The 24309-nt window shown below is 37.6% G+C and overlaps 1 protein-coding gene across 1 annotated transcript in view; it reads right to left on the bottom strand.

Moving 5' to 3' along the window:
* GRM3 (glutamate metabotropic receptor 3) overlaps nucleotides 1–24309 on the bottom strand; it is a 322057-nt gene that overhangs the window by 72798 nt on the left and 224950 nt on the right. The window contains exon 3 of the mRNA XM_063448195.1: nucleotides 16351–17206. Coding sequence (XP_063304265.1) covers nucleotides 16351–17206 — 856 coding nt within the window. The remainder of the gene's footprint in view (nucleotides 1–16350; nucleotides 17207–24309) is intronic.

The raw sequence follows: 24309 nt of genomic DNA, 5'->3' as shown, positions 1-24309 counted from the left end.
CTCTGCTAACTGCATGTGTCAGTTGGGGAGATTAGCACCTCCAGCTGGAGCAACTTTCTGTAGCTGCTCTCTCTCAGTCAGAGACAAGAAGGGGGAATTCAGAGGGGTCTGAGACAAAGAAATACAGACTCACCACACACAATCTACTCTTCCAATTCAACCTGACACCCCTACAGACTCAACCCTCACACACAGTCACCCCCCACACTCAGTCTCCCTGTTACAGTCACCCTTCACACAAACTCACCCCCCACACTCACCACTAACATATAGTTACCCTCATACACAGACAGCCTCCCCCACAGACAGTAAACTTCATACTCACACACAGCCTTACCGTAAATGCAAACAAACACATCAAGACCACAAGCAGGTCCCCATACACACACAATATACTGCAAGCAGCTCTCCCACACACATACACTCCCAGATACAGAGATATAAATGCACACAGATGTACACAGAAAGGCACTGATATGCATTCCAGACACAGTGACAGATGTACATATATACAGATATACACTCACAAATGCACAATAATGTTCACTGCCAGACACACGTACCAATACACACTGCCAGACACACTCTGATTGTGTGTCTGTATATTTAAGTCTATCAACTGTAAAGGCATTACTTTGTTATTCTGGTTTACATCCAAAAGGAAAATTGATTTTAACTACAAAACAAGCAAACAAACAAACAAACAAACAAGCAAACAGAACAGCCCCAGAAGCTCATGAATCAGGGTCGTCTTTCCACATGGGCACACTGGGCAGTTGCCCGTTGGCCCAACAGGCATTGGGGCCCCACCGCGCTGCCCATGAGCCCAGGCCGATAGGGGAGATCTTCTGATCTCCCCTGCCGGCCCATGGAGAGGTGGCCCTGCTTTCTGGCTGTGGACCCTCTCGGGCCAGTGAGGAGATCAGAGATCTCCCTCACCCACCCAAGGGCCCTTTGATCAGGGACAGAGGGCGGGAGGACCCGGTGGAAGGGAGGAGGGACATCAGCAGATCGCTCCTCCTGCGAGCAGGCTGTGTGGAGCATTGCAACACATTACCATGGCAACGCTCCACACATCATTTTGTGCACGTGAGGACAGGAGACAGCCTGCAGCCAGACTAACTGCAGCCCACACAGAACTCACCACCACCTTCGGACCACCAGGGCTTACTGTGCCCCCCCTCCTTCACCAAATGTAAGAAGAAGGATGGGGGATTAAGATTTGATTAATGTATAATATAATTTTGATAAAAGCACATTTGCTAACTGTACCCCTCAAACTCTGCAGCACACACACATCACCCCGCCCACATACACAGCACTACACACACACACACACAGCACCTATCACACACATAACACCTCCCTCCTCACACACAGCACCCCCCCACACACAGCACCTCTCACACACACATTACCCCCCTCCTATCCCCACACACACAGAATAACACACACATACACACACAGCACGGTTCACACACACACACAGCACCTCTCACCCCCCCCCCCACACAGCACCCCCCCCACACACACACGCAGCACCCGCACACCCCTCAGTGCAGTATGTGTGTGTGAGTGTGTATTCAGCAGTCTGTATGTATGTTTGTGTGTGTGTTTTCAGTGGAATGTCTGTGTGTGTATTCAGCAGTCTCTGTGTATGTATTCAGCAGATTCTGTGTATGTAGGACTGTGTGTATGTATTCAACAGTCTGCATGTATGTTTGTGTGTGTGTATTCAGCAGTCTCTGTGTATGTATTCAGCAGATTCTGTGTATGTAGGACTGTGTGTATGTATTCAGCAGTCTGCATGTATGTTTGTGTGTGTGTATTCAGGGGACTCTGTGTATGTATTCAGATGTCTACCTGTGTGTACTCAGCAGTCTATCTTTGTGTATTCAGCAGTCTGTCTGTGTGTGTATTCAGCGTGAGAATATGTGCAATGAGTGATACCTGCCCTTGTCTTAGTATGTTGCCTGTATAACACCATGTATTTATTTTGTTATCTTTGTTCCTCTCATTTGTAGTTTTGTTTTCTGTACTGCTAATCTAATTTTTGACAATTAACCCTTGCCTGTAGATTTTAACTGTGGCCATCTGGTGTCAGTAATACCAAACAGGGTAATGCATTTGTCACTTCATATCCACAGACTCAATCTGTGGTGTGTGTACCTGCACACCTGCACATTTTACAGAATTTATTACAGCTAGAATTATGCAGTTTCTGAGGTCCACCTGGACACCGCTCAAAAATATGCACGTAGGTCTTAGCACTGCACTAATACATTATATGTCCATGTTACTTTAAATAGTGCACTGTGTGCCATTAGCAAATACAATGAGACATGTTATATCTAGTAAATGTGGTAGTTTTATGCAGACCTTGTTTCTCTGTTCATGACTAAAGAATGCAAATTCCTGAAACGTTGCTCTTATTGCATCTACTCCATCATTTTTTGAAAGTATGCCATATTCGCTGATCTTTCACTCAATAGAGGATATGACATTTTCTTTATTAGAGATTTAGCAAGCACAGCCACAAAGTGCAAAGGATCATGAATGTTAATTTTCTTGATTTAATATGCAAGGCACTGTGACAAAGTATGCGCTCTTTGATGTGGGCTCCTTTTCAGAATGTAAGTGGTTACTTTTATTTTCCAAATGTTCACTATATTCTACAGCACTCTTTTTTTTTTTTTATGAATTGCAAAGGTTGAATGAACAATTTCAGAGCTTCTTCAGGATTACTGTATTGATGTCTGCATTCTAATAAGTTCTTTAAAGGAACAAAGTGTGCACCGTTCATGCTGAAATGAAAGCAGAAGCCTCTGATGACATTGCTCTGTGTACCTAAAAAAAAAAAAACAATGCTTGTGCGGACCATGTACAACCTTGTCAATTTTCCAACTCACTCAACAACCCTACTGATAACAGTATGGCATCAACATAAAGAGGAAACAATGGCTTGACAAGTGGTATACAGTTTGATAATTCACACTTTATTCCACTATACTGGCTGGTTTAACTTACATCTTCTACCATCTGTAAATCAAGCTCGGATGCTAGTTGTCATAGAAATGTCAACTCACAATGATTTCCTACAAGTCTGTATGAATTTTTCCCCTTTATTTTGGAAGTTTGTCCCATCAACGTCAATCATGTCTCATTGATAAAAGCAAATTTCACCTATTTGCCACATTTGCTCCACAGTCATTAAATATAGCTGATTTTATTATGACATCTATCGCTGTAGTGCAGAAGGCTTATTGCAAACATAACACCCAATTATTTGAAAGTGCTGCTAATAAACAGGTGGGAAGCAGATAATGCTTAAGATTTTATCAGAGGTTTTTTAAAATGGACTTTATTATTTCATAATATAACATAACTGTTGAACAGTTATGCAGGTTGTCGACGAGTGAGAAGATATAAGGTGTGAATAGGATATAAGTGAAACTTAGCACTGACAATATATCAGTTTATTTAACATTAATATCTACCTAAGGTAATGCATTGTATAATTCATTTTCCCAATGATATAACTGGTGTTGACATGAAAGTGAGTTGATTATAACCCAAACAATAATCACCCTAAAAATATTGGCTATCTTTAATAATACCTGTTATACTGCTATTTACTCACTGGTAATGGATTCCTCTTGCGATTTCATCTATACATTGTACTAATGAAAACGCTAGGCAATATATAGATTTCACAGAATATTTCATTAAATAATGTGCTACCCTCCTGAGATCCTGGCAGACAGACTGTTGGCATAGACTCTACGTCAATGTCTGCCTGCATGAAAGCCCACCAACCTGCTGTTTGATGGCCCAGGTTCATTATGTTTAAGTGCAAATGCAAGCCATCCATGTCACTGTTTTTGCTGCATTTTTCAGTGAAGACCAGGAAATGACGTATATTGCCAGGCTAATGTGTAGCTGGGATCATAAAGCTCAATCTGGGATCATCATGTGCACTCTGATAAGTCTGCGACTACGCAACCCCTTACGCAGCAAACTGTGATGCACTGTATGTTCTGGCACCTTTCCATCATTAAATTGAATGTAACGCATGGGCTACTCTTTGCTCCCTATGTACATCAATGAGCCTTGGGCATCCATGACCCTGGTGCTGGTTCACCGGTTGCCCTTCCTTGCACCACTTTTGGAGATGCCATGACCCAATGGTAAAGCCATCACTATTTGGTCCTTGTCAAAGTCACTCAGATGAAATTCAAGATCTGGTTTTTCACTTGCTGCCTAATATATATCACGTCTTGACAGGTGCCACTGTAATGATATAATCAATATTATTCACTTCATTATTTGGTGGTTTTAATCTAGCAGATGGTCAGTATATAATTAAGAAGGTAACTGAACCACTCAACCTTCAACATGTAAATAGAAGTGATGTTATGCGATTTGCCAATATGTTACTCCCGGTAAGCAGCGGATGTAAAGATTAACTTTGAATTTTCCCACACAATATCCACAATGCAATCCGATTAGAGGAGAAAACTGGGGGAGGATTCCACTTCTTATTGTAAATAAATTAAAAAAGGGCCCACCAAAATAAATACAATGGGGGATAGGATAGGAATAATAATAAAAAACCACCACACACGTTTTGCATCTACCATACACGTTTTGCATCTACCAAGAGAGGCCACTGCTGGTCACTGCTACGGAAGCATGTCTTGATAGACGCAAAACATGTGGGTTGTTTTTTTTTCTTTTTTTTTTGCAGTTAACTCCATAGTATTTATTTTGGTGTATGGTCATTTATTACTTATTTTTGCAACAGTGGTCCCCACATTGTACGTGGTTTGGATACTACCATGTATGATATTTTGTATCGAATAACTCTTCTCTTTATTGGATTGTTCCTGTGATGTAAGTTGAAAAATTTCTACAGGAGTGCGGTATATATACTTGCTCTTTATTTATTCTACTTGGTTGTGTTATGGAACTGAAAACAGCATCAAGGATATTTCAATGGACAATGGAAAAGTGAGTAACATCTATATTTTTAAAGTTTTGTGATAGTTTTGTTGGGGTAGTTGCACATATTGAACTCTGTCTTAGTACATTCACTAGAAACAACACTATAATAGTGTGGCAAAGTAATTGAAGTAGTTGAGTTGGTGAACTTGCCATCACAAGGAATTTAGGCATAACTGTTTTCATACTATGGTCAGTTCTCTAATCCCACATTCAAAGGTATGGGATATGAATGGAGACTACGGAACTGTATAACTTAAGGATCTCTAATGCTAAGCCTTCAAAACACACTGATCACAAGTACCCTATTCCAAAATGGAACACAATACTCATTTAGTGACAACACTCAAAGCACTATAGACATTACAGCTCACTGAACTGTTTATGGTGCCAGTAGTAACACAGTGTTCTTACCTGGGGATTGCAGGGCATAATTTCCATTGGTGGAAAGTTAATAAGCAGGAGCTTCTGTTAGCGCTTCCAAGCTAAGCCCTCCACACCAAACATTAGGACACTCCCAAGGTTGTTAAAAGGTATTTTCTTTATATGTAGTTTTTTTTTATCTTGATTGAAAAAAGCTAGAATGTTTGTACTGAATTCTGACAGTGGGTGAATTAAGCGCAATCTTAATCTAATTTATTTTTATGGAAATAGCATTAAAATGAAGGGGTCTCAAGGCCATCTACATGCAGCCACATGCAAGTAATCCCTCCCAACCAGGTAAGATTTTTTAATTGTTTACATTTTGTGAATATGTTGGTTTAAATATTATATATTTTATCTCCTTGGGTAGTGGCTCTAATAATTTAATAGGATTTCTGTTTGTATGTTTTATTTTAAGTTTTAGGAATGTATTTTTGCGTTTTTTTTAACGTAATTCTGTTGTCAAGCTGTGATGCATAGCCAAAGTTAATTTCTTCTTTTATAGTAAAAGTATGTTGGTTCAGTGCTAGCTTTCAGAGTGGCTGTCTTTAGAAATCTTTATCAAGCTTACAAATCAAAGGATTGAGAGAAGCAAATGTATAATCTTGAAATGATATTTGCGTTGTGTATTTCTTTGCCAGTTCAGCAGTCATCTAGGACCTGAAAGTTCCAGATGAAAGAGTCCCATATGGCAACACAAATTGTTAGCCATAAAGCCTTTGCTGAGCTTCAGGATATAATATTTTTTTTTATTATTATGTGATCTTCAAATCTCTGACCATACTGACATAGGATGGAGTATGAGAGAGACTGCCAGGTTTCCTGATCACCCGCCGTATCAAACTCGCTACATAAATGTGTACTCCTTTGTAGTTGCCCTTGCACTCCACAGCAGCATATATTCAGTGACTTTGGCGTGTAAAAAGAAATGCAAAGCAGTAATTAGATAAACACCACTGCAAGAGGCAAACCACTAATTTAAGAACAATTAGGCTAATAAAGGCATTGTGGCTCCCCGATGCCTAATCTGAAACTAAAAGCCTTTCCTAATTTACAGTTATAGAACAAACAGATGTGGTATTTAATTTGCAAGCTACATCCAACCCATCTTTGTAACAAATACCAAATAACCAAGGCAACAGTGTAAGCATTTTACATAAATCTGAGGCGCTGCTTTGAAATATTTCTTTCATTTATTTCCTAGTAGGACAGATGGTAGTAGTGGACTACAGGCAATGAATTAGAATCCAGTTTTTTTAGATCAGTGTCTTGTCAGGCTGTTATAGCTTCTCATTAGATTTTTTTTCCTGGTTTCATACAATGGATATATCTCTTGAAAGAACACACTTCCCAGCATGCATTTGTTATTTTCTTCTAGATTAGCTGCACATTGTGTATTTTTCTTTTCTATATATACATTTTTGTTTTACATCTAACACTGGAATCAGGAAAGAGATACGGAGTATATGTGGGTTTTTCCCATTGCTAACTAAGCTTCTTAGTACATGGCTCCCTAATCTGGTACCCATATTTTGGATTGCTATCTATCAACCTAACAACACCCTAGCTGGTATTTTAAGCAGGGCTGTCCCACATAAGGATACCAAATTAGAGGAGCTATCTACTAAACAGTGCCCTCATTTGGTATCCTAAGCAGGGCAATCCCACATAAGGGTACCAAATTAGGGACCTATCTACTAAAAAGCACCATAATTTGGTATCATTAAATAGGTAATCCAACATAAGGATACCAAATCAAGGATCTATCAACCAAACAGCGCCCTAATTTGGTATCCCAAATAGGGCAGTCCTACATAAATGTATCAAATTAGAAATACTGTCTACCAAACATCCCCCTAATTTGGTATCCTATATAGGCAGTCCCATATAAAAATATCAAATTAGGGGAGCTCTCTATGAAACAACACACTAATTTTGTATTCTTAAGAGGACCACCCCATGCTATATATTAAACAGCTGAAAGAGCAAAATTAAGAAAAGTAATTTTTCTTAACTTTGCTTTCAGGTCCTTAGTAGGTGAGTCACTAATTTGGTTCCCTGAATTATGGCAACACTACATAAGGACACCATATTAGGTAGCAGTCTACTAAACAGCCTAAAGTTTAAAATTAAGGAAATAAAAGCCCTTTTCTTAATGTTGCTGTTTCATTTACTTAATCAATAAGTCCCTAATTTGCTATCCTTATGAAAACAAAAAAAAGTTTTTGGATACATTTGTTCTGAAATCTTTCATTTTCAGTCAATTTAGATACTACCGAATTCAGATGAAATTCAGACAAAATTTGATTTGTCCAAATCCAAATGCACGTCTATTAGTATTAAATATTTTATTATTTATATAGCGTCAGCAAATTCTGTAGCGCTGTACAATGGGTGGACAAACAGACACGTAATTGTAACCAGGCAAGTTGGACGCACAATAACAGAGGGTTTGAGGGCCCTGCTCAATGAACTTACATGCTAGAGGGAGTGGGGTATAGTGACACAAACGGTAAAAGTAGGGGTATCAAAGTAGATTGCTAGAAAAGTGTTCACTGAGGACTTAGTAGGTTATTTTTGACAGTTTCAGGAGAGGAGTCAGGGTGCGGGGATGAAAAGCTGTTAACAGTTAAGTTGATGCACATTCCTGAAAAAGTGAGTTTTCAATGATTTTTTGAAGGAATGGAGATTGGCTGAAAGTCTAACGGAGACGGTAAGGGAATTCCACATAAAAGCTGCAGTCCTGGAGAAGTCTTGAAGGCGAGCATTAGAGGTGGGACAGAGGATAGACGTAGGTCTTTTGGCAGAGCGCAGGGGCCTAGATAGGACGTACTTGTGTATATAGGAGGATAGGTTGGTTGGAGCAACATTATGTAGAGACTTGTAAGCAAGCACCAGAATCTTAAATTGAGCCCTATATCTAACTGGAAGCCAATGCAGGGACTGACAGAGGGGGGAGGTGTGTGTGGTGTGGGAGGAAAGGAAGATGAGCCTTGCCGCTACATTTATTCAAACAATAATAACACAGCAAAACATACAATAAATCATCAGAACTGTGTTTCCTGGTCTTCCCATTATTGGGATTTTTTTGGGGGAGAACGTCATAGGTGTATACACAACATAGGTGTATTACCAAACAAGAGAAAAGTAAAATAGAATAAATAAAAATGTAAAAAATATTGAATAGTAATATTGGAACAAATATACAGAAAACCAGGTTACGGTTAAGGTTTTTCACAAACAGCTTATTCTATCGTCAACTAACAATTAAAGTCATTGCAGCTATCGCACCTTTTTCCACATCACTACCAGGTTTGCTGCTAATACATACTAGGTCACATTTTCATGTAATAACATCGTCATCACAACAGACACAGACCAGATGCTGAGTAACACAACACTCCCTCTTAATGAACACATTTGCCGTCATAGGTGAGAAGCAGATCTGTATCATGTCATTAAATTTGAACATTATTTCTAAAAAAACAAAACAACTCAAAGAATCTCAATGTAATCCTGATCAAATATTGTTAATATTCTAACTGCTAAATACAATCCGGACAGCTTTAATTCCATTAAACTTTACAAAAAAATCTGAGAAGAAAAGAAAGTGGGCAAAGTAACTATAACTTTCTTTTAGAGGACAACATATTGTGTGACTCAGACCTGTCTGAGTCGAGACCATAATCTGCCCTGAAGGTGTACCAACACGTCACTGTGAATGTGCATCAGAGGTGTAAAGGCGTTCTAGATTGTTTTTTGTCTAGGGACAGGGCTACGGAGGACACAACAATAAGATAAAATGTTCATATCTTGTAATACTGACAGTGGTGTTAACCAAACGTCAATTCTAGGCCATTGCTTATGCTATTGTTACACAAAATGACATTCAATTCCGTAGAGCCTTATAGGATGCACTAAACCTAGTGTAGCTATGTATGATACAAGGTTATATGGTTTTTCTTTATTTTTTAATTGTTTAATAAAATTTCAGGTGAACATTTTTTCCATATTCCAATATATTTAAAAATGGTAATACACAGAATATTGCGAATATCTCTTCATGGTGTTCATAAGATAGCATGTGATTTTGCAATCCCATTATAGGTATAATTTTTAGCATTTAATAATTTAATTTTAGTTAACCATAGGTCACAAGGCTTAACATGTGGAATATAGTCTATAATTTTCAAGAATTTCAGAGATAACGAGAATGTTAGAGCCACATTTTTGTCATTTCCATATATAGCTAAATCCCATATAATAGGAATATGTGTATGTATATTTCAATAATACAATAACATAATCGCACAGAGGAAAAAAAACATAAATAACTGCAGTATTTTTCCATATATAAGACTGTTTTTTTCAAAACATTTTTAGTCTAAAATTGGGTGTCGTTTTATACATGGAATGTCACTGCAGGGGTTAAAAAAAAAAAACAACTTGTGCATGGGGCCCAAGTTAAGATGGCACCTGACGCATTTCTTTGTGCCACGGCCCACACACATACGTGGTCTCCCTCCCGCTGATCCACTTCTGAATGGTGTGGCAAGGAGGAAGAGGTTTGTATATGCGTGGGAGCTGCAGTAGACATCAGGACATACCACCAACGCTCCAGAGACATGCCACGCCATATTAAGGTTTGCTCCATCTCAGGTAGGTCTTGCTTTCTGATTTATATTTATGGAGGAGGAAATGGGGATTAGGGATTAGAGGGAATACTACTGTAATGTCCCAGCATGCCCTCACACCACCTGCCATATTGTGGTATCTGTAGTCTCCCAGCATGTACTATAGAGCCATTAACTTTACAGAGTACCGTAGCACAGAGGAGGCATGAGAATCAGAAGTATGTTGTTCTCCTCAGAAGTCACCTCTAAAATATCATAGATCTATTTGATGTTTAAAATATAAATGTCTTCATTTTGGGCTAAAAATAATAGGCGTTGTCTTGTACATGGGGTCGTCTAATACACAGAAAAATACGGTATTTAACCCCTTAAGGACACATGACATGTGTGACATGTCATCATTCCCTTTTATTCCAGAAGTTTGGTCCTTAAGGGGTTAAATCCTTACGTGCAAAACCTCATAAAGTATTCCCTCAAATGCCCCCCAAAACCATATATTTACAACAAGATAAGGATGCACACTAATATACTAACAAGCACACTCCTGCAATCTAACACAAATATTACATACAAACACACCCCTGCATTCAAACTCAAAATATATATATATACAAACACACCCCTTCACAGAAACACAAATACTTCACACAAATGTACATCCACATTTAAAAGTGAACATTACATTCAGACACACCCCTGCAATAAAATGCAAACATCACATACAAACACACCCATGTATTTAAACACAATAAATGCATACAAGCATCCCTTGGAAAAATACTGAAATATTAAGGCGCCTTGAGCCTAAGAAGTTTGGGAACCACTGCTATACACAGTTAAAAATAAATTATACTCTCTTGAAAAAGTGGAAACTGAAATATTTCTTAAATGACTTCTGTAAATGTAGTCATTTCTTTAGTATATTAACAAGAGAACAAGTCAGCCATTTTCTACACAGCAACCAACCTTGAGAGTGAATGTATTATTTTAAAACATAGGTAGAAAAAAACTTTTGCTGGCTCCAAGTTTAATGCATAGGTAGTATTAGTTTTGCATTAGTTATGCATGGCTGAATTGTGTTTCCTAATGAATTTTGCCCTCCAGCTGTTAAATTACTACTACACATTCCTTTTCGCATCAATCATTTTTATTGCCTTGCTGTGGAAATACTTATTTCTAAAACTACTAACAATGCCTGAAACATCAGCATAAAACTAATTTGTACAAGGTACTGATTAAATATTCCTTTATGCAAGCTGGTATTTGTTTTATGTACCATTTCATATTATATTATATAATTAATGATGTCAAAATGAGTACCCTCAGAATATCAAACTTCAGGAGTATGTTAATTCCATGACTGCATCTCTAAAACATTTCACATGTGATATGATAGTAGCATGAGCTCAAATGGAAACTGGATCTGTATATGCAAACACACCATGGGGCATATATAAACGAATGCACACACACACTGACAGGTGCACACATACACACACACACACACACACACACTCAGACACACACACACATACTTAGATACACACACACACACATACTCACAGTCACACACACACACATACTCAGACACACACAGACACACACACACACACACTCACATATTTATACACACTCACAGACACACACACACACTCACAGACTCACACACTCACAGACACACACTCAAACACACACACTCAGACACACAGTCAGACACACAGACACACATACTCAGACACAGACATACATACTCAGACACAGACATACATACTCAGACACACATACAGACAAACACACACACAGTCTCAGACACACACACATACTCAGACACACACATGCACTCACAGAAACACACAAAGTATTCATATTTTTTAAATTTACAAATGTCCACCCAGCCTCCCTACCTGGAGAACTGGCATGGACCTGTCCCTGGGGTCCAGTGGGGCTTCAGTGAATTTCCTATGGGGAAATGAGCGACGCTGGAGGTCCTCACACAGCGTGAGGACGTCCAGTGATGCTCTAGCACAGAACCTGTGCTATGAAGGGGGAAGTGACCTCTAGTGGCTGTCTAGAGGGAGAAAGTGACCTCTAGTGGCTGTCTAGAGGTGGAGTTACCCCTGCAAGGTAATTATTGCAGTTTATAAAAAACTGCAATAATTACACTTGCAGGGTTAAGAGTAGTGGGAGTTGGCACCCAGACCACTCCAATGGGCAGAAGTGGTCTGGGTGCCTGGAGTGTCCCTTTAACAAAAAGTGGAACCGTCCTCAGCATTTAATGCCTGACACATCTGCAGCCACTTGTATAAGCAGCAAGTAATATTTATGATAATATTACTCATTTGAGTAACTTTGAGTGACTACCACTGGAGGTGTCTCTAGGCAGCAATGCAAATACTGCCTTTTGTCTGAAAATACATTGTTTACATTAAAATGCCTGCAGGGACAGAATATACACACCAGAACAACTACATTAAGCTGTAGTTGTTCTGGTGACTATAGTGTCCCTTTAAATCTTATAACTATGCGATTCTCAAGACTTTCTAAAAAAAATGAAAATTGAGTAGTAAAACTACAGGTGCATAAGTTTACAACACAATTAAATGCTTAGAGTGTACCTTAAATTTGGTTCAGTGTTGAATATTATTATTGAATTTGGTCCTATGAATGTGATATTTTTCAGTTGTGGTACAGGCCTTCCTGGTTCAGATGTTAATGTGTTCTGGTGTATCCATAATTAATTAATTTTGTCATTCAGGTTCATCCATGCGAAAGGCAAATAATGTAGCACTCATTTGATTTGCTGTTTGGACTAATTACTTTTACATTCACATGCACAAAATCTAACTTGAAAGGCGTCAAAAGTAAAAAAATAATAATCTTGTTTTAATTTCATAACAGCTTGTCACAGTAGCACATTTGTTTACCTTGCTGTTATCAGATTTGAAGATATTGTAACTCCCACTCATTAACTCTGTTACATTCTTTGCTGTATTTTAATTCCTCATACTTTCTAAAGATGACTGATTATTTCACAATATAAACCTTAACTATCAATTGGAGGGCCGAGCTCATCTGGGGATTAGCTGTATGACAAGAGTGGTACTTAATGCAGGGTCACTATATAATCAAGGGCAATAAGTCGACTTCCATTAAAGGGATTTGATTGGTCTATGGGTGACTCGATTACACAAATGCAACTGAGTGAATGAATTAAATCAATAGGCCAGTGTAGCAAACGTATTAAATTAGGGCATTTTGTTGGCTGATATTTCTTTTCTAGTGGCATTAGCATTAACAGGCATGGGGATAGTTTAGTTGACAATAAGTGACTTAAGTTGGATCATGAGTAGGTAAGTTGAGAGGATGAGAGAAAAAGTCTAGAGGGGTATAATTAACGATAACTTGGTATCAACTGAGATAAAAAAAGAAATAAAAAAGCTAAAAATGAAGGGTACTGAAATGAAAGGAAAGAAAAGAGAGAATTTAACTAGAGGATAAGGAGGAGAAGAAACGCTAAAGGTAACAAAAATTCATAAGGAAGGAAAGCATTCTCAAGAAGAGGGAACAGTCCAGCTATGCCATTGGCCAAATGAGATCAAAATGTTGTGTAGAGAAACTTAGAGAATTCATGCATTCATTATTTTTCTGGGACAAAAATGTAATCTAGAAAACAAAAGAACAGGAAGGTATTTATAATTAAGTCGAGACAGTTTTTGTTACAATGGTGAGATTATATTTCTAGAGCTTTCTATTTCTGTTGTTGAAGCTTCCTGTTCTTGGTTGTTCTCTGTTTGGTACTATATGGTAGCAGGTGCTTTATTCATAGAAGTGTACTCAGAGTAATCACAAAGCACGCACACTAAATAGCTGAGAACTATGTAGTTGCACGCTGCACTTGCCCTATGAATCAGTTCAGGGAATTAACAAATTATATCATTGCTGACAGAGTCAGGATTGAAACACAGAGTAGTTTCCTTATTACTGCATTACCTGAGGTACCACCTGCTAACATCTGTCCCTGGAGGTACTAAACTGACATGAAGAATTTAGAATTGGGTGAACTTGTTAGGCTAGTCAACTAAGCCTATGTAACATAAATAAAAACACAATCTGAAGCTTTAGGATGAAAGGGATTACTTAACATTTGTTTAGCATATTATTAAAAGCATAACCCTATCAGAGTCTTTCAATGGAGTACATCATGTGCATTTTAACACTTGGAAATATCTTTTGCTTATCCTTAGCATATATGGGCTGGTTTTCAAAAGGCCAATTGCTCTATATTTCCCTCTATTGTTGCCCTCCAGTTGTCCACCTAGGGATTCTCACCCCAGCACTGTGCATGCACTAGACATTGTGAGGCAATCATTCTGCCTTTTCATGTCACGTTACCATATAATATATTGTCACTTGTAATGTATTTTATACATGGCTGGGAAAAGCTGCTCACTCGCTTGCAGATGTACCCTGAACATTATGGTGCAACAGTAAAGCTTTACAGGGATCATATTTCTAAATGACAGCATTAACTCTCCCAAAACATCCTCCTTCTAAAGCTTTTGGCAACATAACAAAATTAAAAAAGACTTACAGAAATATCATATTTCTACAAACACAAAATTGCATATATTATGACATACCATTCCACTCCTGACAATTCTCTTGGCTTCCATACAATTGGTACTTACCTCAATCCTCTGTTGAAAGGTGTCCAATGGGAGGGTTCTAGATACTTGAAGGAGAATGACACAAACTACTTCAGGACAATATTTAGATTTTTTTTTAAATGTTTTTCCTGACAGTTCCATCAGTGTGTTTCCATTATGCATAAACATTATACATATCAGAAGCCTCTGGGGAGATGTATCAGGGTATAACGTGTTACTCTGGGTACAAAGAGCTAAATGATAAGGGACATTCTACTGCTTTCCATGTGGATTACTCTTTATTTAGCACTTTGCCCTAGAATAGTACCTATTTTTCCCATGATAAATATGCATTGTTATTTTATTTGCAAGACTAATAAATCTTGAGTGTATATAATATGTGTATGTGTATAATATACACTGTCTATGTATATAAATATGTACAGTGGAACCTCAGTTTACAAACGCCTCGGTTAACATAATTGTCGGTTTACAAATGAAAATCCATTGAAATGAATGCCTCGGTTTAGAAAAAAAATTTTGCAGTACAAAGCAAGTTTCCCCAGGATGCATTGCACCTGGGATGTTTATAGCGCCGCCCCCTGCATGCTGGAGCCTGTATGTAGCACGTGACGTTGAGTGTGGAGGTGTTTTTTCATGGAGGTTTGGAGCCATTCTGGACTTTCTTGCAGTGGTTTGGGGATTTTTTGGAAGTTTTTTTGTGCATTTCTCAAGTGGTGGAAGGGAGCTGAGCTTCGTCGTTTGCATGCCTTTTATTGTGTGTTCTGCATTGTGGGTTGGTTTTAATGTCAGCTCATTTTGGCTTTTTTTCTGACCTCCAGAACGGATTAACTGGTTTTCAATGCATTCCTATGGGAAACCGCATTTCGGTTTTCAAATTTTTCACAGTAAGAAACGTCCCGGAGAACGCATTAAATTCGTAAACCAAGGTAGCACTGAATATGTTTATAAATGCATATGTATATGTATGTGTAGGTTACATATTTGCCTTCTTGCATATTCTGGATTCTTGGATGTGAGTGCATGCATTCTTAATCTGTGTTTTTTCCATAGTCATACCAATTTTACCCCTGTATGACAATACAACTATGAATTCTACAAGTCAGTTTTGCTCATAAAAGTTTTAGACTTGAGAAAGGGAAGTTCTCCCCAAAGCTTGCCATTACAAAATAAAAAAGGAATTACAAGAAAATAATTTCATCTGTTCTTTTACATCTGCATTACTGGACTAATATGGCTACAATCTCTGCTCTAAAACTATATATACACAGTATGAGAGTGAGAATAATATGTGAGTATTCATTTTTTATTTTCCTAATGCAGTGCATTTATTTTAAATATTTTAAATATAACATTCATGCACATCTAGAAAACACACACATCACTATCAAGATTTAAATGTATCTGTAAATCTATAACGGAATAACTCTCGATTATGAATTATTGTGTTGAATAAGTAAATAAATCATGGATTACTTGCACTGTCTGTACCCGATTCAACTCAAACAGATGGAGAATTTAAGAGCAGAACAGCTAAAGAAAACAAAATTACTTAATTGGTTTGCAGACGAACAGCTTAATGTGACAAATGCTAAAAAAACAACAGAAATGTTCTCAAGTCTTACCTGTAAAATTAACTTTCAATAAGTAATCCTTGTAGAGGTTTTTTCCATCTAGGACTTTCATGGCGTCACACAGAGTGGTTGTATTTGGACACATTGTTCTCTGCATCTGATGTAATGCATGAGCCATTGCATATACAGCATTTATCACAAACATTATTTTGGATTCCTGCTCATAGTTGGAACTGTTGATATTGAGGCGTTTGTCACAGGTCTTTAAGTGCGGAACTTTGTTGTGTAGACTACATTGAAATTTCTGCTGCCAGAAATCCTTGTACCAGGGATTGCGATGGTTGATACTAGGGTTAAGGCTTTTAAAGTACTTGTCAAATTCTTTAACCGGATGTGAAGCAAGTTCTAATGTTATTGCCCCATAAGCAATGTGTTCATTGCCCTTAACTATGCTTTCTTGAGCACCCCATCCATCACTGGCAATCCATGTAAAGGAGGCATTAAACCTATTGGCTGCTGCCAGCAGTTCTCTGGTATCATCACTTCTCATGAAAAGCACCACAACCCGCGCATTTGGCTTTTGAAGCAGCTCTCTTATAGCATTATCATAGGACTTTTTAATGTTTGATCGCCCAACTTTTTCCGAAGTGGCAATGCATATATTCCTCAGTCTTGCCTCTTGTTCAAAGGCTTCAATCCCAGTTTCTCCGTAATCTCCTTCGGATGCAACAGTAGACACATATGTCCAGTTAAAGTACCGCAGGATTTCAGCCATTGCTTTTGCTTGGTAAAAATCTGGTGGCACTGTCCTTGCAAAGTAGTCGTACCTGGACTTGTCGCTGAGTTTGGCACTGGTGGAAGCATAGCTTATTTGGGGAATATGAAAGAGTCGTAACAAATTAGCAACCTGCAAATACAAAATATGCAATTTACTTCCAGTTGAACCTTTCAAACAATAAAGAGTTTAGTAATAACATTTTATGGAAACCCATTATATAGCACATTTTATTAGTATCTCTACATAGTATTACAGGATTATAATCAGAATAAGCAATTTATGGCTATTATTGAACCTCTTATCCGTTCTACATGCATACTTAATAAGGCCTAAGATATGTCACTTGAGAATAGATTCAAACAGCAATTAAAATGTTTTCTAGATTATGATACATAAGTGGCATATAAAGCTCAAACAATATTCCATAACGTTTTTTAGATCAGTATGACACAGCATGAAAGGCAACCACTTAAATGAGCATGATCAAGGGATCCATGTAAGCTTATGACATTAGTTAGGACTGAAGAAAGAATTTCTATGTATGTCATAGCAGCTATGCCTTGTTTTACACATACTTGGTGAATTCAAATATTGAAACATATAGAAATGACCTCTTACCAAGTTGCAACTAAATGAATTTGCATTACACACATAGAATAATCCTGTAACAAACATGCATATAATATATTGCACTTATTTAGGATATATGTACATCTTGCAAAAACTTTTCAGACAGAAAGCCTCTTCTTCAAGGCAAATGTTAAACAGTCCAATTACCACAATCACTATGGTCTGCTGTAGGAGTTATAGTGCCAGCAGAGCTCTTAAAAGAATTTGTCGAACTACCGAGATTTGTCATGGTTCAGGGTGTTGCAGATTAGAGGCAGTGACAACAGAGAGTAAAATAATGTTCCTTTCAGAAGACAGAGGCTAGTCATCTTTGGAACAGGGCTGCAAATCTGAGCAACAGTATAATAGGACAAATCCAAGATGTGTAGTCAGAGTTTAGAAAACAACTCATGAACATCTCATGACTCTCTAGCCATCCATTGCATTCAATGAAAATTGACCAACTAATTGGGGGCCAGAAATTGAAACCCCTGTGTTAAGACCTGCAGTGGTTATGGTACTGCGGTCTTCTATTTCTTTCCCAATAGCTGAGCATAAGTGATTATAGCTGCAGCAGGGAGTAGAGGAATAGTGTATATGAATGCAGTTTCCAAAACGATTCTCCCCGGGTTAAAAAGAAGACAACCTAAGGTATTAAACTTGGGGTATTTTGACTCTTTTCATGCAACCATTTTACCACTAATCTATGCCAAATTTAAAAAAATTATTGTTTTTTGATTTTTTTTTACACACATAGCAATTTGAGAATACATGTACTGAGAACTGAGGGTTACTGCCAAAGAACACCCCAATATGTGTTCAGAAACATCTCCTAAGTATAGTGATACCACCCATGTATAGGTGTGTCAGGAATGTAAATATGAATACATATTTATATATTTGAAGTCTACGTGTATATTTATGAAATTATTTATGTAATTATTTATGTAATTCTGTATATGGACATATGTATATTTCACATTATTTCTATTTATTTATATATACATAGATATATATAATTTCATTCTAAGTGTATTTTGATATAAAGATATATGTATATATATATATATATATATATATATATATTGATATCAAAATACAGTTGGTATAAAATTATATATGAATACATATTTATATATTTGAAGTCTACGTGTATATTTATGTAATTCTGTATATGGACATATGTATATTTCGTATTATTTCTATTTATTTATTTATATATACATAGATATATATATATATATATAATTTCATTCTAAGTGTATTTTGATATAAAGATATATGTATATATATATATGTTAATATCAAAATACAGTTAGTATAAAATTATATATATATATATATATATATTTTAAAATAATTTTTACATGTTATATTTATTTTAAATTAATTATTATTTATTTGTTATTATATATATATATATATATATATATATATATATTTATTTGTGTTCGGGGCATTCTCATATGATATGGCATACTCTGGTGGAGAGTAATACAATAAAAGGAAATAGTCGGTTGAGGTGTGCCGAAACCGATGTATGCTGTAGGCCGGTAAATAAAGTGGGCTTACATAGGAGAATATAAATAATTGAGGGAGTGGAGGGTGGGGCTGTTCGTCTAGACCAACGAAGGTAAGTGAGGGAAGGGGGGAGTCCCTTATGTAGGTCTATAGCCCCTCCCACAAATACAGGCCCTGCCTTTCAACATATATACAATATATATAGTTATTATATTTATATATTATTTAAATACATCTGTCATTTTACTCCAAGTGTATTTTTATATTAATATATGTATATATATTGCTCCACGTGGAGCAACCCGGAAGTGATCCCTCCAGGGGGAGCGACCACCCGGTGTACTCCAGCGGCCTGGCAGTGAGGGGGGTATTTCAGTGATGCCTCGACATCGAGGCATTGCTGCAATACGATAGGAGCTGCTGTAAACGATCACGATCACTTCCAGTGGTCAAATTCCATGCGCACGTATCAGGTACATCGGCGGTCCTTAATGGATGTACCTGATATGTCCTTGGTCGCGATGGGGTTAGAGGGAACATCATTGTCATTTATGATTTCAGCCAAGGAAAGTTAAAGTTAACTTATTTCTTTATATTTTTAGGGTGGGACCAATCTAAATTCTTAGTAAACATGCTAATTTTAAAAATACATCTTTGCATTTCTAACTTTAGAGTGTAACTTTAATTTTATTTTTTACCCCTCACAAATATATATATGTTAAATGTGAGGATAATTAAACATAACATTAAAAACCGTGGAAGTGACAGTTCCCCTTTAAGAGTATTTTCAGGCTTTGTTTCTAATAAATGCTAGTTTGCATAATTTGTTTATAATAGTGTCTATCTACCATATTATATCCATCTCCATGTGGCAGTATTCATAATTCTCATTTCCTCAGTCTTTTCCAATTTACCTTAATCTAAAGTCATTTAACTAAAACTTATAGTCCTAGTGCGCTTTTATCTCAAGAATGCTTTGATTTATTGATCTAACTGTTGAAAAGCAGTCATTTTAAATAAGCCGTAGACATCCTCAATCAGGCACTACGTGCAATACTTTATCAAGGACAGATGAGGGGTGATTATTCAATGCCCTGCAAGTTTGAAAAAACAGAAAAAAACAGCAGAGTATTTCCTCTAAGATTAGAGAAAATTATGTGACAAAAGTTGTGTAAATGTTATCAAAAAGAAGTACAATCATAATGGTTGGAGGCAAAGGTTTTCTTGTTCATATAAATGTTAAGAGCATTTTTGTATATTTATATTGTAAGCTCTGACTCACATGTTAAAATAAAATTGAACTTATTTGGTGTGCATCAGCTAAAAACTTCTAAAGTAAACACACTGTGCTGTAAAATTAAACTTTTTTTTTTAAATTAGTCATATCCAGAAGAGGTATGGCTAGGGCTGCATAAACAAAGTAATTTAATTCCTAAATGGCAGAGAATTGAGCAGTGAGACTTCTAGGGTCTGTAAGATACAATAACACAGCCTCATTAAAAGAACAATACAAGCAACATGAGCACTACAGCCACACCCTGCCTCCAAGACTTCCAACTCTGTATGAGCTAATCCCAGTAGTGCAGGATTGAGATAATTGTCTAAAAACAGCAATCAGCTAATGCTTTCAGATAATCGGTTATCCCTGCACTTCTGGGTTTAGCTCAGGAGAGCTAACAGAATAGCATAAGCAAGATCTTCTGGCTCACTGTTGTGAAGCCAGACATCCAGCAGACATCAGGTAAGAAGCCAAATAGTAAAAAAATGGGTGGACTACTTACAATGGAGTTATTAGGTCACTCCTGGCACCATAAACACTGCCACAATAGTAGTGGTTATGGTGTTTGGAGTGTTCTTATAAGCTAAAGTTAAATAATAGATGATCAATTTAATGGAAATCAGGGATTAAGATGAAGGACTGGATGTAATCCTTCTTCCTGCAAGAAGTTTCAAGTCATAATATATATGTACATGTGTGTGTGTGTGAAAATTATATAACCACTTCAGTATTAATATTCATTTAGTAGAATTCAATTTGAGTTTTTGCTCAACCGTAGCCAGTACTCTTAATCCCAATGGTAATGCTAGTTGCATATCCAAATACGAAATCCACCACTAAAAATAAGGAGAGTATGATATCTCATGTATTTGTACTCTAATTAGTATTATTTTCTCTAATGAAAAAAATATGCACAGTAATATGCTTAAAGGGACACTATTTAGCTTAATACGGCAGTTTTAATGTATAATGTATCACTGTTCAATTTTCTACCATTTAGGAGTTGAATCACTTTCGTTTCTGTTTATGAAACTCTAACCATACCTCCCATGGCTGTGACTCACAGAGCCTGTATGAAAAAATTGTTTAGTTTTCTGTCAGATCATATCTTGTTTTATAAGTTCTTATCTTCTGCTCTGTAAATTGAACCTAAATCACACACAGAAGGCTTCTGCAGGGTCTAGAAGGCTCAACAAAGCAGAGCTAAAACAAATTCGAGATTAAATTAAATCTGCAATAAAGGAAGTTTAAGATTAGATCTCTCTTTACAGGAAGTGGTTTTAAAGGCTGTTCAAGTCACATGCTGGGAGGTATGGCCAGGACTATATAAACAAAGTGACTATATAAACAAAGTGATATCATGCCCCTGCAGAAAAACTCCAGGGGCATGATATATACACCAAAACCGCTTCATTAAATTAAAGTTAATTTGGTGCCTATATAGTTCTTTTAATTTTATGTTATTCCCCAAACAAACAAGACTTCTACACTTTATATATAAGAACAGTTAGATTCTAAATGCATACTGCTTGATCGTTGCTTTGCATATGATGCACAGAATTGCACTACTCTAACATAAAAGTAATTTAAGCAGTAAAGGAATTTTATCTACACACTGGGCTAGAAATGACTATTGCATAGATAGTTATTTTACAATAAATGTTTGGCCCTCTGCATCTTTACCTCTATTGATCTATAAATACTACTAAAATTGAGTCTATGGTTGACTACGTGTCCTATACCCAAGAATCGTAGTGAATCATTCATTTAAAATGCACTCATCAGTTTAACACTATATGTTACATACAGTCGTTTTTATATTTTAAAGGACAACTCTGGGCATTATAGCAACTACATTGCAATAAAGTTGGTATGGTCCATGGAGTGTCCACTTAAAGTAAACTTAAAGGGAGACAAATTGGGCTAATATTTCATTAGATTAAACAAATACTATAGGCATTCAGTAGAGAGATTAAGTTCTGCAGCCACTTGTCCTGCCTCCCGCGACTTCAAACCAATACATCAAACAGTCCAATGCAATGCTTCTCACACAGGAGCATTGGGGATCTAAAGCAAATGCGCAGCAACACCGCGCTCTTGTTGGAGGATAACTGTGAGAACTAAGATTCTTACAGCTGAAGCGTCTCCAGTGGCTGTCAGGTATTATAGTGACACATTTAACCCTGCAATGTAAGCATTGCCATATCTACTATATGGCAGTGATTTACACTGTAGGTTTAAAACGAAAGAACCTTTGTATCCAAACCACTTTATTGAAATTAAGTGGTCTGGTTGCCTTTAGTGGTCCTTTAACTTTTTTTTTGTAAATATGTTTTTTTATTTTTCAATATTCACTAGATATCATTTGGCATCAATCAGAGGTGGGACATGCAGCCCGATGAAACATCAGTAAATGCAAGCACGGTTGACTTGCTGGTCTCAGATAAGTCAAGTTGAAACCAATACATAAGATAAGCAGGTCTCAGTATTATAACATTATATATATCATTTGCTGGACAAGCAGGTCCCTTGAGACAAGAAACATGTACGGTATGTACCATAACGAGGAGTCACATACGTTAGTGGCTTACATACATTTGCCAGAGGCCTATACAGTAATTCTGTCTAACAAGTATTGGGGGTGTAGTGGGGGGAGAAAGAGAGATGGCGGGGATGGCCAGTGTCTGGGCTTATCGGGGTACAGATGTTGACCTTCTTAATGCGGGATGGTGGGGTAAGGAGCGTCATCTTAGTAGTGGAGTTTGCCAGCAAACCCTTCTCCTGCTGTGGTCGGCAGCCAGTATGCCCAAATGTCCAGGTATTTTTGTGTCTTATCGGTGGACTTCATGTGTATGTCCTCTATTACCCTCAAGTCGTCCATCTGGGTGTACCATTTTTCCAGTGTGGGCGTTTCTGCGCTTTTCCAGTATTGGGGTTTTATCTGTTTTGCTACATTAAGGACCCTAATTGTGATTTTTTTTTTAGATCTATTGCTCGGTAGGGTCGTGTGGTGTAGTAGCATCGCGGCAGGGTCGAAGGGGGGGTGGCTAATCAGTAAACTCCTGCAACATGCCATGTATCCCCTTCCAGAAAGGTTGTATCTTATTGCACTGCCACCATATATGCAAAGCCGACCCCAACCCAGCGTTGCATTTTTAGCACTGCGCGGGGTAATCCAGGTTTATTCTGTGCAGCATGTCGGGGGTGCAATACCAGTTTGTAAGCAATTTGTGTTAGGTAGCATATTTTCTCCTTCTCCTCTTCGCTAAACCTGCGGTTCAGGGCCATTTCCCATTTCACCATAAATTGTGGCGACTCGATTGGGATGAGCTTTTGCAGCATGGAGTATGGGAAGGACACTCCGTGCGGGAGCGACTCCAGATCGATGCATGTCTGTTCAAATAGTGTAAGTGCGCATTTCAGCGCCTGACCCTGTGGTAGGGTCTTGATATAGCTAGTTAGCTGTGGAGCCTAGGCAGTGAGTCTGAGAAGAGGACTTGGAAAGTGCTAGGGTCGAGCCTTAGTTGAAAGTCAGCATTGTGTGTCAAAGGAAGGAGTGATGATGGGTAGGAAGTAAGGCCGCTCCATCCCACTATCCTGTGCCAGACCTGTATAGTGACTTGAAAATATATGTGTGCGTCACACCAGACCCTCCCTGGTAACCACAGGATTAGGGTTACGGGCAACCCTATAGCTGCCTCCTCCCCTGTTTTCTATAATTTGTTAACTTTAGTTTTGGACCATTTATTTATGCAAAGGAGATGGCACGCTGCATAGTAGAGACAGAAATCTGGCAATGCCAGACCTCTCCTCTCTTTGGGTT

The sequence above is a fragment of the Pelobates fuscus genome, chromosome 3 (genome assembly GCF_036172605.1).
Source record: "Pelobates fuscus isolate aPelFus1 chromosome 3, aPelFus1.pri, whole genome shotgun sequence".
NCBI classification, from domain to species: Eukaryota; Metazoa; Chordata; class Amphibia; order Anura; family Pelobatidae; genus Pelobates; species Pelobates fuscus.
The sequence above is the reverse complement of the archived record's forward strand: the minus strand, read 5'-3'. Positions and strand labels throughout refer to the sequence as shown.